Source organism: Bombus pyrosoma, linkage group LG2, assembly GCF_014825855.1.
Source record: "Bombus pyrosoma isolate SC7728 linkage group LG2, ASM1482585v1, whole genome shotgun sequence".
NCBI lineage: Eukaryota > Metazoa > Arthropoda > Insecta > Hymenoptera > Apidae > Bombus > Bombus pyrosoma.
This window is the reverse complement of record NC_057771.1, coordinates 2474998-2494074: the sequence shown is the minus strand read 5'-3', so window position 1 is coordinate 2494074 and position 19077 is coordinate 2474998. Positions and strand designations below refer to the sequence as shown.

Sequence of the window (19077 nt, the reverse complement as noted above, 5' to 3'; positions counted from 1 at the left end):
CACGATCATAATAATCTACCTTTAATTAATTCATCGCTTAATGATTATGTACTTGCGGCGTCGTTTAATATTAATGAAACCAAAACTCCATCGCGAATAGTAAACTACCAATCGTGAATATTAATGAATTTATAGTATTACACAAGCAGATAAATTAGCACAATGTGAATTCGACAAAAATACGATAAATCTATCGAAAATATTAAATCAGGATCTTATTAACGTAAATTTCGTATCGTAATATTGACGAATGAAATATGAATTATATTCTTCACTTATTAAAAATATTTATTCGCCTTTCGCAAAATTCATATCTCCACCTTCACATTGGTATTAAACATTTCGAATACATATAATTAGGTATTTAACGAAAAAGAGAAGAAAGGACAATTAAAAAATCAATAATTACGACGTAAAGTTTTTACGGTATCTTTCCGTGGAGCACGCCTTAATCCAACATTTTTACACGAAGCTGCGGCAGAAAATACATCAGCGATGTTCACGTATTTTGCGGTGGCGCAACAACGCTGCCGCGAGAACGAGATATTTAACGAATTTACTTTCCACGGTACTAACGAAGCAACGTCCGTGGGCCGCAATTAATTCAACCGCGAGGAAGCGTGGACCTATTTAAAAAAATAGTCGGTCTAATTTGCACGCTAAAGAGACAAAAATCGGCGAAAGAGAAGTACAGGTGCACCCGGTCCTTCGTCGTCTTTAATCTTCCCTTCAAAAATATATTCCCGAATGCTCTACGAATATCCCATATTTCAGGATAATTAAAATTTCCAAACTGTCCATGTTCCCTGTCCTGTAATAATTCGTTGTTTCGGTGAATATGAAAAATGCTTAAAAAAAGGAAAAAAGAAAAAGGGAGATAAAGGAAGAAGGAAATGCATCCTGCGACAGGAAACCGGAAAATTAAAAATTCAATCGTGAGTTCGAGGACGGGAAATTGTTCTTCTTTTTCTATACGTTATGCACACGACCATATTCGTCCCCGCGGGTGATTGATTGAAAAAAGAAAAGAAATCCGTAAATGGAGGATGAAAAATTCATCAAGCAGGCGTCCGAATTAAAATTTTCAAATAAGGCTTTGACTAGTTCGAAAGGAAAGTTTACCGAAATCTCCATGATAACATTATGTCAAAAAATTGAGAAGCTAACTGAATATACCAATTTCGTTACTGGTTTTCGAGTTTCGTGAACATTTTTTTTTTTTTTTGTTTTATTTAAGCTTTTTATACGTACAGTATTCTACGAGCTTAGAATTTTGAAGTACAAATTTCATATAAGAAGATTAAATTATTTCCGAAGACAATGTACTGTGTAATGTATCATTGTGCAATATTCCTAAAGACAAAAACTATAGTGGAATCAATTTCGAGGAAAGTTAGAGAATATCTCAAAAGATTGACTCGATGTTTGGCTAAATGCAAAGCCGCGAGTCTTAAACGAAGCAATATCTTTCCCAATTAATGGGGAACTGGTCTCTATAAACGATTCCCCTCGAAAAGCTTGAAACTATTCGATCACCGAATAGGAAGGGTACGAAAGCGAGTAATTAATTTGCCGCGTAATCTCCCTTATTATTCTTAATTGATTTATTTGCGAGGAAGCCGAAGCTCCACATGGCAAAAAGGTAGAAGCGTGGACAAGGAGGATGAAAAATACTCATGCAGTGATTTTAACGAAAGAGGAACGAATTAAAAAATATAGACGAGTTCGTCGGTGGAAGGGTACAACGATGATACAGTGTCGAGTTCATGAGAAGCTCTCGTTATTACGAGCTTCTCCCTTCTCCGATCTTTAATTACGTCGCGACATCGAATCGCAGTTCCCAAGAGGTTACGCATTCGAAAGCAGAAAGCTCGACAATATTTTAGCTAAATTAAAAAGCCGTTTATGCATCCTCTATCCCCGTCACTTTTCTTTCGGTGATCTTCTTGGTGGCGTTCCAACCCCTTTGTGTTGCGGCTGTCGGTCTCAGATTGCCGTACTCGTCGACCACCAGAGAATGGAAGAACTTCGTATCTGTCTTCCGGAAGAAAGCAATAGTGACATTAAATTACGGCGTCTTCTCTCCAGTGACAATAAGAGAGAACTTTCCACGGGACCTTCGCTGATATTGCTCGAAGGGTAATCGCGCTATTACCACTCGATTGAAGAAGTTTTGCTCTCGTGTATGCAAAATCATCGCGTATATTGAGCACTTTGTCGATTAAATCTCGACTTAGTTCTTTTTAGTTCTTTGTAACTGGTTGGTAATTTACGCATAGTATTTTTGATATGTTTATTGCATGTAATTTACATGTATATCGTGAACATGTGCTACATATTATACTATATTTATTTCCGTTTTTTACACAGATATGACACCTACTTCGCTTCCTGGAACAACATGGAGCAACATTTTCACGTGAGAGTGATCCCTCTTACAGTTGCTTCGATTGCATTTATAACGTGTTTATGAAATGCTATCTGTCGATTTTCCAATGCTGTAGCATGTCATTCTATATTATCACCATACAATTCACTTCCTAATATTTCCAAAAATATTCTTCTTATTTTTTTTATTGGTATAGGACTTTTCCACGAAGGATATTTGATCAACCATAAAACGAATGCATTATATGTCGCCAGGTCGGTAAAATTCATAAATAATGACAATGGTCAACGTGTACATCTTCGATACGAGTATTCGTTAATTATCTTGTCTAATGCGTCTAATCTATCACCTTTGGTTGCGTTATAAAATGAAATAATTTCCGGTTTATAACAACTTTCTAGTTCAGAAAAGTTGTGATAATTATGTAATGTGGAAAGAAGAACGACAGATTTTCTGGATTTAGGAATATGTGATACAAGTGTAAGATTCTGTGCAAATACAAATTTAGATGAATACTGCTGCGTTGAACACAGGCAGGTGAATTATTTTGGTAAATCTTTTCTATTTTTACGCACTGTACCAACAAGAAAAATTTGTTTTTGTAACAATTCTTCTGTTAGAGTAATGTCTGCGAAGAAATCGTCGTTTGCAATTGGTCGGCTGTTGATCGTTTCTAGAAATCGGATAACTGTCTTACAATGCGTTGTCCTTGATCCTTTTCTGCAGAACTTTCGTTTCCTTTTCATCACTTTTTCCTGAACATCTAAGTTGCACAAATGTTTTCGCATTACACAATATCCATAACTCAACTAGGCATGTACACTTTGAATGGACATCTTTTGTAGAAATTTACTAATTGTTTATCAATCGTGCCGACATTTGTTGCGTCACACAAGTTACGACAATTTGCTACAAAAATGTCTGTTATGGCTCTAAGCGGTGCTAACTTGTCCATAGTTTTCCTTTCTTTTCGAATATTCACATCATCAAAACGCAATAAAGCGTACAATTTCTCTGAATCGATCTCGTGACATTGCAGCCGTGTAAATTTTACATAAAAATGACTCCATAAATGATGCGAATTTTCTCCAAATTTCTCGAATCTAACTATAGTCAATAAAACTCCAAAAAATATATTGATTTCAATGCGGTCTATAGATTCCCATTTCTTATTTGATGTCGTACTATAAACTTCTGCTTTCTAATTTGTGTATTTGACAATTATATCAATAATTTCATCATTGATAAAAAGATGGAAGCATTCTTCTATCGATGTAATATTTTCCCTTTTGGTAGTTAAATCGCCATTACGCGATGTAATTTGCATTTAATTTTTGTTGGGAGCAATATATTTCCATGTGCATCTAGTTACAATTCGATCTCTTACATGAATTTTTATCATTTCAATTTGTTTTTCAAAATCGTTGATTTTATAGAAAACACATCGTTTTGTATTTCTTGTAACTCAGCCTCAATATTGCTACAGTATGATGTAGTACTTTCATCGGATGATAACTGTATATCAAAATCATCTTCATCTGTAAGACTATCGAAAGCACAACTTTGATTCCCTGGCTGTCCTGTTCCTTCAATCATCGCGAATGCTTCTTTTCACATTGAGCTCTTTAAAATATCTCTTTTTTTGTCGATAGTTCAATAGATACTAATGGACGCACACAAAATTTTTTTCCTCTCTGAAGATAAAATCTTCTCATTGCAAATTGTCGAAGAGTAAAATATCGAGAAAAAAAGAAGAAGCTCGCATGGTTCTCAGATTACAAATCCGATACGCATTGTTTAAAATCTATGGGTTAAAATCTATGCGGCTTTGGTGGCTGACGATTAATGCCTATTTACAATTTTTAGGAGATAAGATTTAGATTACCTTTTTTCATTATTATGCGAATTCCAACCATAAAATTCATATTTTCCGCATAAATAACAAACGAGAAACAGCGCCAGAATGCGAATATGATTTTCCTAAATAATTTATCGAATCGAAATTTACAGATCAAGTTAAAAGTTTGGAAATTAGTCGCGCAAGTGTCGAGCACGCGAGAAGCCAGAACAAATTCTTACACGTCCGCAGAGGTAGCACAAAAGACGTGTCGATATTGTCGTCTTTGTCAGTGAGGTTGTCGTTGTCTGGCAAGTTAACGAAAGACTGTGATCAGTTTGTAATTAAAGCCGCGAACGGCACGGAGCGTTCGATATCGCTGCGTAAAAGAGCCTTCGGGGAAACTGTTTGCCCGCGTATCACGATAAAGAATTCATTAGCGGGACCCTCGGACCGAAATGAAAATCTCAGAGAAATTTCCGCTAAATTTTTAAACGCCCGGTAACCGTTTCGTGTTTTTCTTCAATTAATCGAGATCGGCCGCACGAGGCTTACCGAATAATTGATCGCGACGTATTAACTGTACGTTGAACGATTTTCCTCTTTAAACGAACTTTCTTCTTCCTGCAGATTTTCTCGTTTTCCGTTTTTTCTTCTTTTTTCTGTATTCTTCTTTTCCTTTTCTTCTCTTTGCCCTTAGTAGTTGGGATAGATGCATTAAGTAGATAATGGTCCTTTCTTTTTTTGTTTTTAATAAAATCTCGTGGTTGCCAGTGATCGATAGCTTTGTTTGCTACGAAACGTATTCTCTATCTGAATTATGATTTTTGTAATTTCTTTTTATTAATTTATAATATATATATATGTCAGAGATGAAAGGACACCGGAGCCTTCCCTTTGGAACTTTGGGAAAATCTCTTAACACTTTAATCTAGATTCTACCATAGCCGTAATTAAGCAAATGTCGTCATTCAATCCGATTGTATTTGTTCGAGATTTGTGATAGTGAGCTTAGGCTCGAGGCGACAACAAATCGCTGAACGTAGCCGCGGTCACGGGATGAACGTTTATCTAACAAAGGTATGGAGTAATAGTATAACTCTCCTTAAAAGAAATAGTTGTAGCGGCACGTGACAGTAAACATTCTAACTGTTTCTGTCTCGTGGCTCGCCACACACAGATCCTATTCTTCGGGTAAGATGATTACCAGATGTGGATGCATCTTCATAGTACATGTTCAACTAGCCTGAGGACCCGTTATAAATCTTAGGATTTTGTTAACTAAGATCCTTCAAACGGACAAACAGTCTTTGTTACGCCACGTGGCTTTCCAGAGGCCGTTATTCCTAACCGTCGCTCGTGGCATCGCAGTATCGCGAGCGAACCGTCTCAAGTAGCCCAACACATACAATGTAGCGGCCAACATCAAACAGAGCGAGTTCGAGAAACGTCGATTCGTTTCGTTATTTCAAACACTCATAAGGTGGCGTGACCCGAGCATGGTGGGGATCGTCTCCCATGAAACACAAAGGGCCCATCGAAGGGCAATCAGTATCGATCGAGGATCCAAACGAAAAACACTAACGTCTCCAACGAATTACAAGTCGTCCAAATACAAAACACATTGTAAAGTCGAGTCGAATCATTGCACCAAATTAACTGTATCATCTGTCAAATATTTTGTGGCGCATCATTATCCTGTTGTTTATATATATATATTGTCAAATATATAATTTTTGTTAACTCTGTTAATTCAGTGTTAATCTCAACTAACCACCTCTGTCATCTTAACAGACACAGAGGAACGACTAATTCGCGGCGTCGATTTTCTGAATCGTAGCGAGAATTTACGCCTCCCGCTGACGCGCTTTCCTCGCGATCGCGTCTCTCCGCGAACGGTCGTAACAGTCTTTATTCTAACAGTTCCTAAATCTACCACCTACTACGGGAAGATACGGGAAATCTGTTTCCTCAAGAACGACGCTTCCCGCTAGCAACTTTCTCTCAAGGACGGCTAGCATCCTTCTGTAACCACCAACATTGAAATTAACCAATTAACAGCAACGTCCATTTCCCTCACTTTCCGAACGAAGGCTTTCCTCGACGATCTCGTGTCCTTAGACACATCATAGTTTTCCTCTGCAGCATCATCGTGACGGAAAGACATTCTCTCGTGAGGTCTCATTAGCGAGTTACATAGCGTTTTTACGCTCGGTGAATATTCTACATTTTAACAAGGAGTTAGTTTAGTAGTACTTGTACCGTAGACAAACAAGTTGAGTATAGCTTGGACTTTGGAAGAAAGCGCATTTTGTTATCCCGTTGACCGCGGGTTCGTTATTGAACCTAGGATCATTGTCATTAGCATCTCGAGTATCTAATTACCACGGTTACTTGTCAAATTCTGTAATAATCATATTTGTACTAGTAAATATCTTCTCTATTGCATAACAACAATGTCTAATCCAAATGAAGATTCGACCCCTAACCCTAATCATAATGTGAACCCGACATATATATTAATCTTTGAGGCAGAAATAATTTGAGCAGATATTTGTGGAAATCCTTTACCAGAATTACCGCATAAAATTAATGTTACCCGTTCTCTTGTCACAGGATTGGATGTTAATCAACTAGATGATTGGAAGCGGGAAGTTTTCTCAAAGTTTGTCTCGAAATGACAACTCAAGCGACCAATTCCACAGGCGCCGAGTAGCATTCCGTTTACACAGAAAGTAGTTTAACGTGAAAATTATGATGGACAGATTACTAGCTGAAATGAAATTAGCTCTCCAACCCCTTAGGCGAATTAAGAAATCGTTGGAAGAACGATGATCTTCGCGATTGTTTTATGCTGAAACTGATAGTAGGAATTGTTTGACTATTTCAATCATCTTAATAGCTCGAGGATTAATGAACAAGGTATTTCCGTAGAATTTTTGTTTGAAATGTGAAACATTATGGCGATGGTTGAGGTGAACGGCCTGTATAAATCACGTTATACGAGCGGAGAAACGACGATGATTGTTCGAACTCATAGCAGTATTCAAATTTGTGAATAAATATTGAACCTGATCCTGCTGTTAGGTATCGGCAGATTACATTACAAAATGGAGTTTCTTGCGGAACCAAACTGTTGTACCTTGCAGATTATATTACAAAATAATGTTCATTTACATTCATTGGAATAATTATTAGAGAATTATGATTTCACTACGTGACATTAAATTTCTTCCAAGAGTTTAGGATATTTTAATATGTTTTATATAGCACGTATAATATAATATCTTATACGGTAATATAAGTATTTTGAAGAATATAAGCAATCATAAATAAGTAACTTTTTTTTTATTCACATGCATCTAGAGCCTGATAAAATAAGGAAAAATTAATGAATTTTATGGTAGTTTAGAACATCAATTTTTCATCCTAATATAACACCAATTAATACACGATCTATACGGCGTACGGTGATGCAATACACGTTCTACGATAACGTGTCAGGATTAGCATAATTAATACGGGTAATTAATAGTTACTATGCCTATCAGATACATGTATAATGGTGTTCGTTGCAGAAATACGTCAAACGAAATACTTCTTGACGATGAATATTGATTTCGCTTCGATACGCCATTTGATATTCGCCTTACTCGAAATAATAGCCCATAACTAGAACGATACCTATTCCTGTACCAGTGATAATACTGCCATATTAAGGTATTGTATTATTTTCAAATACCAATATAAAGTATTTAGCAAGTGCTTTGCATTTTCAAAATAAACACCGATAACGATTTTTTATCATTTTTCGCGACGAAACTTTTTTCGTTCTCGTGCGTCATGATGATGTACGGGCAAAAATTTTTCGCGAATATTTTATCAGTGTAGTAATTTGCTTTTATAATTTACTAAAGAAACGGCTAATTTGACGTTGGGTAAATAGGTGCGGTGCAAAAAATGTTAATAGTCGGAATGTTGGTCGAAGAGGAAGATTTAATGTCACATGTGAGATTAAAACTGCAAATATACGTAATATATGTTAAAGCAAGCAGCTGCGTGAAATATAAAAAACAAATTTGAGCCATTGCTAATCAAAGTTACGGAACATTTTTTATCCCAAATAAAAATTCATAAATATTTCTTCCTCGCAAATCTGAAAGAATTGCAAGATTCAAAACTCAAAGTTAATTTCTCTGATTTCTCAAATACGACACTCAGCCATGCATAATTGATTAAAAAGTTGTTCTTAACAGAAATGAAAATATTCACATTTAAAGTCAGGGAACCATTCGAAAACTACCTACCAAGTAGAGCCTCTGCCTTCTTATTCGAACAAATAGACGCGTCGGAAGTTTCGCAAGTTGGAGGAATTAAAAAATTCAGAGTTAACGCCTCGACTAATCTCAGAGACGTTTCAAGGCCGAAGCGTAGCTTTACGCAATTAATAAGGAGGTGAGATGTCTGGTGATAAGGCAGGGAATGGAATCAACGCTATAAATGCCTATAGGAAGGCTGTCTAACGACCGACAATTAAATCCCCGTCTCAGTCGGAGGCCAAAGAGGAAGAAGCGTTGCATTATGTATACGAAGCTTGGAGTTTGAAGGGAAAGCAGACCGTGCGGTACGGCGGTAAGGACGAAGTCGAAGGAAAAGAGAAAGAGAAAACAGGAAAGAAGAAAGAGGAAGAAGAAGCCGACAGCCGAATGAATACGATATTGTTGCTATCCGCAACACGGCCGCAAGTTTTGTTCGTTGCAGCAGCCTGCAGCGGCCCTCCCTTCCTTCGTCCTTCCTCCACTACGCTTCCTACACCCTCACAAATAGCAGTTTGACTCGACTATGGAATAAATTAGCCGAGCTCCGGCTTTTCCTGCGAACGATGGAAAAGGAGAAGTTGCGCGTCAGAAAAAGTGAGAGATCGCAGCTCGTAGGAAGGGATGCGAACTCAAGAGAAAGGAACGGGGGAGGGGATGAGGTGGCACGGATGGGATGGTTGCTTATCAAGAAACAGGGGTACTTTGTCCCTTAGGCGGTCCTTAATAATAAATTCATATCTCTACGACCTCCTGCTCTTCGTTCGTCTTCTCCTACACTACGCCTCTCCTGGTGTTCACCCCATACAGTATCCCCACCAAAGGCAAATCCTGCAACCAGAATTTCACCCTTGGCTACGGTAGTAGCAAACTCTCCCTCTCAGTTAGATTACAAATCTCTTTTTTATGCCGCTTAATAAAACTCGTCTGACATATCTCTGACTTCTACCACTTAATTTCGCCCCCCCCCTTTTGTCCATCGAGCCGACCTTTTCTCCCTTCGTTCTTTCCTTCTTTTTTTGCATTTTTTTCTTTCTTTCTCTTCGTTGATTTCCTCTACTTTCTATCGCTTTTCCTTCCTTCGTTTCCTTCCATTTTACAGTCTTTTTCCTTAGATGTATTTACCATCGTACATGTCGGTGTCGTTCCTACGTCTGTCTTCATTCTACTCGTTTGAAACCTCGACCTGTCCTCGTTCAACGTTCACGGGGAAACGAGCACCCCTTTTGGGACTCCCATGGGTTCCGGCAAGGTTATTTTACTCCCTCTACCACAAACGGAATGAATTCGAATTCCTTTCGAGTCTCGGTATCTCTTTGTGGCCGATGTTTCAAGGAGAAAGATCGATCTCCTTGTGAAGGACAAGACCGCGGAGGATAGATGAAAGGTCTTGTCGGAGTCGTAAAGTACGAAAAGATATTATTGTTTCCGTTATCGTTCTTCTCCTTTTTCTCTATTCGTGATTTTCAATGAAGAATTTAATAAATTTTATAAATATATACTTTATATGTACTAACTTGGAACTTTTTAACGAATGGAATTTTGTTATAGTAATCCGACACGTCAATTACAATTTCTTCGTAAGAATGACGTTGCGGATAGTGTCTATTAAAGAATTGGTAATGTGGATATTAATATTCTTTATGCGTTGTCGTTTCCTAAGCATTATACTTCGCATATAATTGCCACTGAAAGAGAGGATAATGCAAAGGGAAAACAATAAAAGGCGAAATTGAACTTTATTGCATGAAAAGATACTCCGAATTATAAGCGTGAGACGGAACCAAATGAAAACACGACAGAATAATCAAGGGAAGAATTTAGACAACTAAGTCTGAATAATTACGAACAGGTTGGTGCGGTGTTTGCCAACCCCAAGGAATAATACCTTTATACCCCTTTGTTTCGTGAAAGCGGCCAATTAGTAAGTAATATTCGTATCCAGGAGGCAAAAACTCTCTGAGCTATTGTGTGACTTTTAAAAATCTCACCAATTAGAAAGCAATTTCCAGGAACACGCTGAGAATTTCTCTCTGGTATATACCGACGCTATATTTACGCTTGTTTTATTTCCTCCCGCTTTCGCTCCTTTCTTCCTTTTCTTTTTATCTAGCAAAGTTATTTTTGCGTATGCATTCACACTCCACTCGGACGAAATTAAGGTTTCGCTACAAACGTATCTTTTATTCCCATTTTTTTCAAGATTTTATTCTGATTACCTTTGCTTTATATAGCTGTCAAATTACGCTCTCAGAAACCTGTGCAACTTAACTGCGCATTCGATGTTTAATATTCGACATTGAAACTTTACTTGAACTTTCACTTTAAAGTACATCGCCCGTCTAATATCACAACGGCTGAACGACATGAAACTCAATATCGACATATTCACATTATTTATTACATGTATTTTAATAGAAGTGCGTTCACTTAACCCTCTAACCTACAACTACGGGCATAGCCCGTAGTACGATGATCGGGCCAAACGTAAAAGAAGAAATAGTGGTTTAGATGAAATAGATACATTTTTTTAAGTATAGCAGTAACTGTAAAAAAAATATCATCCCGAATTAGAGCAATGACAAAGAAACAAATTATTTTAACAGTATCACACATTGAATCAGGAGAGATAGATAAACACCGAGTAGAAAAAGATAAAGAAACGTAATATTTCTATTTTAAAATCTATAAAATTTGTATACTATAAATAAAGTTTTATAGTTTTGCATTTACCTTGAATATACTGTCAGTTTTTCAATGAGCGTTATTGCTTCTCTAAATTTTGTATTTCGTTCGTGTATAAAATTTTCTACACTTTTTAAAAATATCTGATATCGGATAGTTGACATTCGAAAGTACTGATGGAACTTTTGCTCATCTCTAATTAACTATTTTATATAGTATATGAAATTTACCTTCGTCTTTTCTCAATTTCAAACTATTCTACTAACTTCCGTTTTCTGCCATCTTCTTACTTATCAAGTAATAATGCTATTATAGTCAATTCCTTAATTGTAAATTTCGAGATTTTCATTAATGTGGGGAATATTGGCAATATGTACTCACGCGCTGCCGATGCGTAGACAGCTGAACGTTGTTGTATTAGTACTGTACCGTTAAATGGACGATACTTGTGAATATGTCGATGTTGGTCTAACACCGGTCTGGCGTTGTGCTGTCAGATGGTCTAACTTAATTCTCTCAGTGATCGAAATGTGGTTCATTTAAGTCTTCTTTTTACTATTTTTAGTTGTCTTCTACTTTCTGTTTATATCTCTCTATTATAATGAAACTCGCGATACATTTTATAGGTCAACTATGCCATATATTTAAAGATATCGACTCTCTAGACAGGGTAGAAGGCAACGATATATCTAAATTTGATGTAATGGCTTGAAATGTAAGATTCGAAGCACGGAATCTTCTCCTACTGTTTATTTTGAATATGATATTGTTCCAAAAATCCTACTTAAACGTTAAAGTGATTAACAGCGAGTGTTACAGAATATCGATATCATTGTTCTGAAATCCCTACGTTATTAGATTATGCGTACGAGTGTGCCTAATGGCCTTTCTACGATATTTAATCAACTAAGCTTGTGCGTCCAATAACTGCTGATAATCAGTGACGATTCTCGAACATGGTCCTATAACGCATTCGATTGTTCGACGTTGTTTTCAGCGGCGAGCTAATTTCAGCGTCCCTTCTATCACATAACACAATAATTCAAAATTACAACTGCATCTATATTGTGTCGAGTCGACCACTTGGAATACATATAGTTGGCGATGCTAACATCGAAATCTATGGTCAAAGACTGAACGCATATACGCCTTCCCTGATCAAATGGCACTTAATATTGCTGTTGTTCATATTCAAATAACATTAGCTAGTTCACCGGATGGATTATTGTTGTTACCGATATATTGATCAGTTTCCTATTGACCTTCGTATATTGTAGGCTTGTGGCTGTTGCAATAATTAGGTCGCGGTCATTATTAGCCCCGCAGCCAAGCGGAAAAGACGAACTCGTCTGTTTTGTAACAGGAAACTAGAGAAACTGATATCTCGATTGTTTGAAAATGCTTGGGATGTTCGGAAATGAGTAATACTTGAAATAATCTGTAAATTGAAAATATGTGAATCTAAAATTTATAGAAAAATCGACGAGGTTTAGCAATAACTATAAAACGAGTAAGTGACGAAAGATGAAACTCCCTTTAACTTTGCAAAATTTCAAACCTTCTTTTCAAATCTTTGTGGACACGTTGGAAATGTTTGACGGACAAGCTCGTGGGTCCACGAGGGGAACTAGCTACGCAGCCACGGATTTCCACGAATTCGGACCGCTTTCGTCCGGTTGGACAGAGGTAATCGCCTGCAGGGATCACTGGCAGCCTTTTTCTTGCCGGTAGCCTTTTATGCTAAACGTTCGCTTCATTTGAATGTCGCTAATGCGAAAAACCGATGCATACTAATGGAGAGCGGCCTCCTCGCTCTTTCTCACCCTCTCTCGTTGGAGATACCGGTTGAACACACCGAAATCATCCTTCCTAGCGCACGTGTTCGTACGTGGCGTTCACATTTGCACAGCGACTGTCCATTTCTCCATCGGCTCTTTATGTCATATGCATACATTAGGCGAGATATACGCGCCATTTCAGAAGAAGCTGCGCGGTAAAATTGAAGATACGCTATTGCCACAATTCCCGGTGATGGTTACCTAATTCCAGTGCTAGCAAAGGTAAATAAATAGAAAAGTAAGGATTTCATGGCAAGTTTTGCTAGGTTTTGTAATATCAGTATTTTGTCTCTAATTCCTCGTTGTCTTCCAAATTGCTTTGCTCAATTTGGTATTTAATATACCTACTTATTTAAACGTTCCACGATATTTTTACATTTTACGTATTCTATGGCTAATAAGAAAATATGAATTTTCCTTTTAAAAAAATAAAGTGTTTTTTGGGAAAATTGTTTTTTCTATCAAAAGCGGTTCTTAATAAAGTTTCTCGATCACGAAAATCAGTTGTAATCATTCGATATCCCAAATCTAATGGTGTAACTGTGCGGTAGTCAAGGATAGTGGTGCTTCCGCGCGATTTCGCGAACGATTTAATCACGGATTAATAGGTCGCCGCGAAAGCGATCCTCCAGGTTTCCAGGGTGGTTAATTAATTGCGTATATATATTTGCCGAGGAAACCCGAATTAGTGAAATCCGATTTAGGACCGAACGTTTTGACCGAGGGGCGTTCTGCAACCAATCGCTCAGCGTGTCTCCGTAAATAGTATGTCTACTCTCGTCTCGTCTTCGTCTACTTCGTAAACATCTTGCAGAACGACTGTACACCAGTGCTTCTCAATTTTTGTTATCCCTTTGCACTTTACAATCTCCGATATGATACAGCACGAAATTTTACAGAGCAAATTTAAACATTCAACAATTTATGGAGATAACTTTTATAAGAAGCTAAATATCAATCATGTATTTGGATCAAAAGTATTAGGTACTTGTTTGAAATTCAATAAAAGAAATGATATCAACAAATATACGGTGTAATTGTTCCAATGAAGAAAGAAAAATTTGGCGATATACCAACGAATAAAACGCTTTAATTACAAAAAGAAGAAAATTTAAAAAGTGCTAGACGAGGAAGTAGGAAAAATAAATAATATTTAATTAGGATTATTTGGTATACGAAGTAGCAGAGACAACCTAAAAATTCTTTACACGGAGAGCCGACAAAATTGTATCTTGTTTGCGAACCACTGGTATGCTCACCACAACGATCCGTCATTAGCTCGACAAACGTTCCCGCGGGATATTTTAAAATGCGAGTAAACAAACGACACTTACTGTACAAACGAATTGTGCCGTCGGTCTCTCCACGTGGATTTTTCGCGACGCACTTGTAGCTACCGTAATCCTCCTCCTGAAAAACAGAATAGTAACGTCAGAACCAAGCGTCGATCAGAGTTGGCTTTTAACCAAAGTTGTGTTTGCACAATAGTCAGTTATTTAACAAAATCCGAAAAAGTGTTATGTGAAAACGAACGATAGAGGTAAGAAATGTAGGTTAGATGAATATATCAATCGATCCGATTCCATTTGCTCGTATTTTCATTTTTCTTATGTTGTGCTTACCTTATGCACTATGAAGTTTTGTGGCGTTCGATGAGTCAGATTTTTGTGTAAGTATAGGAGTAGCATAAAAGTGATAGAATTAGATAAAAATGTTTGACGATGCTCTTAAAATGCAACAAAGAAGATAAAAAATGATAGGAGGAAGAAGGAAGAAGAACATATTATATTCTGTCATTCTGATGACACGAAGAAATTTCTCTTTTACACGATTGTCTTAAGGATGTCCTCTCCATGTGTGAAAATAATCTAGGAATAAATTTCGTGAGATATCGCGAAACTTTTCAAATATCACCTGTTGGCTTCACGGATCACGCCGACTAAGGTCAGAGTTCCGTAGGTGAGCATTTTCCCCTGAAATCGAAGCTAATCTTCAGAGTATTTCACGAAAAGACAATCTTGAAAATTTCTGCTCGCTTTTGCGGAAGAGGCATCGCGGTACTGGAAGTTTCATCATTACTATAAAAAAATTGTTTCGAAAAAAATTAATTTTAAGTTTTGTGTTGATTAAGTGTCTTTTACTCCTTCCAGTCAGTACTATACGTCCATGAAGTTTTACACATTTATTTTTTAATACCCTGTATATGTAATAAGGGAAGTATTTTTTGCTTGGCTGAGGAAGTGACGAAGGAAAACTTTTTATGTATTTTTTTTTTCGTGAACACCTTTGTAGTGCAACTATATTTTCACAAAAGAATTGCATATCTTTGTTAAACAAAGGACTCGTATAAATATCCCTCGAAACACGATTCTCAAAAAAATATAAAAAGTTAATAACGATGGCTAATAACAACAATAATTACATTTAATAGGCTAGGAAAATTAAGATGTTCTGGCAAGAAAAATATCGATTTCTCGGCTGTTCATTATACATGAATAACCAAACGGTGCGAGAAAAAATACGACAAGAAATTACTTAACAAGGGAAAAAGACCACATGATCTTTGTTCCATGTTATTTAAGAAAAAACGGAAAAATAGGAATTCTTAATTCAGGGAACGCCAGAGAATAGAAGAATATTTGCATCGCAAACAAACGAACAAACACCCAAAAAGAAAGAACCAACCTACTATGAGATATACGTACCTACCTACTAAAATAAAAAGATGCAAAATTAGCAGGGAAAATTAGTTCATCGTCGAGTTATATCTCAATAATATTAATGATGACGATTTCAGCCTATACCTTTATGCACAATTTTAGAATAATCGATACGCGATTTCTATTTAAAATCGTTACTTTATATTTTTAGTCCCGTTAAATTATCTCTATTCTTACTCGAGAAATAAACGAATAAATTTTGTTTCGATGAATTCATCGTTCAAGAGATGATTTTATTTCAACCTTGGAAAACGATTTTCGACACGTCGCTTCGAGACATGTTTCAGCGAACACGACAAACGAATTGTCTTTGCCAGATGTTGCAATCCAATCGGTAATTTTTCGCGTCGATACATTGGGATTTTTGTTTCATCGAAGAGTTACGATTCGCTTCCGATCCATCGATGACAAAACGATATTAAAATAATTAAAAGACATCGGCTGAAGTTTAACAATCGGTGAGCATTCGCTTTTGCTTCCTCGATTCTTTGACGGAACGCGGTGAATGGAGATTGAAACGATTACCCGAGAAAATAGAATTGCGAATTTTTCTATGAAATGCTGTGTTTATGTGTTACTGTATTAATTTTGACGCTGTGATATTTCATCAAAAGTATATTTATAATAACTAAAAGTATAATTATTTATTACAGAACCAGACTAATTGAAAGAGTTATTCCATATTTTTTAGAAAAGTAGAAAAATAATAATAACAGAAATAATAGAAATAATGAGGAACAGTATTCCATCTCTGGCTCTCATTCATTTTATTATACAGAATAGTAGTCGGTCCAAGAATATGAACAAAGCTAATGATCCACATGTGTCTAACGAAACTTCCGCCATTATGGTATGGTTTTATTTCATCAAATTTTCGTAATATCTTTTTATATTTCCAATAAATTAATTGATATGGAGTTATTAATTTTTGTAAAATTATACTGAAAAATACATTATCTATATTTTTTAGAATATCTGTTGGTAATCAATTTATTAAATGTGTGACAATGTCGCAGTTTTCCAAAAATTTTCAATGGCCATCGCTTTTATACTAATACATTTTCTGACTCGGTCCATACCTGGCATCTAACTATAAAATAGGGGTCTGATAGATAACTTTAATGACGAATCTAATTTGCGTAAAATATCTTCTTTTTCTTGTTCCTTCAATTTTCTTTTCCTCTTCCTCCTTTAACATTATATTACCACAGACCTCTTGAACCCACATAAATAATGTGAGTAAATAAGTGTAGCTTATTCATGAAATGTCATAATGATTTATTCGCAAATCATGATTAATAAATGTTACCGTAAGAACATTTGCATGGCTAATAAGTCTTGTCTGCTGCGTGAACTACTTTACTTAATTATTAACGAACGTTACTCGCGTACTAAAGCATGGAGTTTAAGCTTGATTCCTTTACGGTATAGTACAGTTGATAAAAATTTATCGAAATTTATGTATTTACCGAAGAATTTTTGTCAACTATTTTTCGAAATTATTTTACTATTTACGGATACCGAAATGCCGATACAAAAGATGAACAATGAAATCTGTTCTTACCTGCAAATCGTATATCGTAAGCGTCATATGCGTCTTGTACGAGGGTTTCTCCGGCGTCGAAGTAGTCTTGTACTTCTTGCTCCCCTGAATCATCAGGCCATCCTCCCTGGTCCAGTAATTCAAAGAAGTCGGATGAGCCTCTGTGTGGCATTCCAGCGTAACCGTATGGTCCGAGGGTGCACCAACCAATTGGTGCGGTATCCACAGCATAGGGGGGACTGCAACGAGAAAAGTGATTGATTGGCTCATAAATGTTCCAATTACTAGCGATACAAGCAGGAGTTCGCGATCGATAAGCAGTCCACGTCTATAAATCTTGGTTTGAGTTTGTCGAACACGCGTCTAAGCGCTCCCCGACTCGATCACGCTCTTATGAGACGGGAACAAAGCGGTTGCAAGATCAATGAAACTCTTTTTTAACGGTTGGAAGCTTTTTATATTTTATATGTTTAAATAAGTTTATTATGATACGACCACAAATAACGTATCAGATATCCACAGTAAATAAATCAGAATTGTCTGTCTAATTAAATATCGGGAATAGTTGAATAATTGAGTGTTCTGTCGGAATCGTCTAAGTTATTTACTTTCTGAATAAATAAATTTAGCTTTTTATCAACGAGAAGACAAATATTTTCATGACATTATTTACTATTTTCGTATCATATGATAGATAATTTAAATCTGTCTACTGTAGAAGTATATTTCAAAAATACCCTACTTTAAATATCCTCTAGTTATAAACCTCTATAAAAAATATAAAATGTAACTCATTACAATAAATTAACTATCTAACTGTCTAATCTTTTTCTGAGGAAAAACTTGATTTTGCCCGTTAGTATATCTTTTTCGTTTTCAAACTGTTTCTTACCCCGACTTGCTCTCCTTACTGTAACTTTTCTTTTTCATTCATCAAGCTCGCGCTCGCTTTCTTCCTCTCTTTCTCTCTCGACTCTCCCGTTAAGTTTTGATCTACGCGCCGCGGGCGTCGAGCAATTAAGAGCAAATTAGCGTCAAGATGCTCGATTAAAGACAACGGGCTCGAACAACGGCGGCGCCGCGGTTGAAAATGTGCGTGAACATTTCGACCGTTGAATACGGCCCTGGTTCTCCACGAAAAAGAATGAAGACGGATGCCGGTGATATTTTATGGAAATTCGATAAAGTTCCTTGAATTAAAGGAACAAAAGGGAAGCGAGCCATTTTTTGCTGCTTTACAACACCGTGATGGATTGTTGTTTCTAATGGTGGAATCTGTTACGTGTCGTAACAGCGTATTAACTTTGCTGACGTGAAATCGAACATTTATTTCATAAGCAGCGTTCATCGAATAAATGTGAAACATCGATACGCTGCAGCTGTGACAAACGATTGCGTTTTTAAATAATACTCGTTACCTATTTATTTTGTTCTTTCGTTTGTTTTCCAACTTAAAAAAAGAATTGTACTATTTTTAAAGCGTAGTTATGAGGCTATAATCGAAGCCAAAAATTAGTTAAAATGTCAAGCCGGTGTACTATCTCATCAGTTTCAAACAATCGTCAAAATATTTTTTGCTCGCCTTATAATTTTCATATACGTACAATATCGACGTAAATGAACTTTTTGAAATTCGAATAAACGAAGTTGCAATATCAGAAATTTATATCGTATATATCAGTAGGTATATGTATGTTTCAGCTCATTCCTTTGTACGTCTTTTTCAAAATAAAATTCGTACAAAAAATG

The 19077-nt window shown here is 36.4% G+C and overlaps 1 protein-coding gene across 4 annotated transcripts in view; it reads right to left on the bottom strand.

Annotated features, from left to right (window-relative positions):
* LOC122572498 (lachesin-like) overlaps positions 1–19077 on the bottom strand; it is a 257082-nt gene that overhangs the window by 37577 nt on the left and 200428 nt on the right. For all 4 annotated transcript variants that reach the window (XM_043737499.1, XM_043737512.1, XM_043737503.1 and 1 more), the window contains 2 exons: positions 17350–17567; positions 14400–14475 (listed from right to left, as the gene is read on the bottom strand). In XM_043737499.1, coding sequence (XP_043593434.1) covers positions 14400–14475; positions 17350–17567 — 294 coding nt within the window. The remainder of the gene's footprint in view (positions 1–14399; positions 14476–17349; positions 17568–19077) is intronic.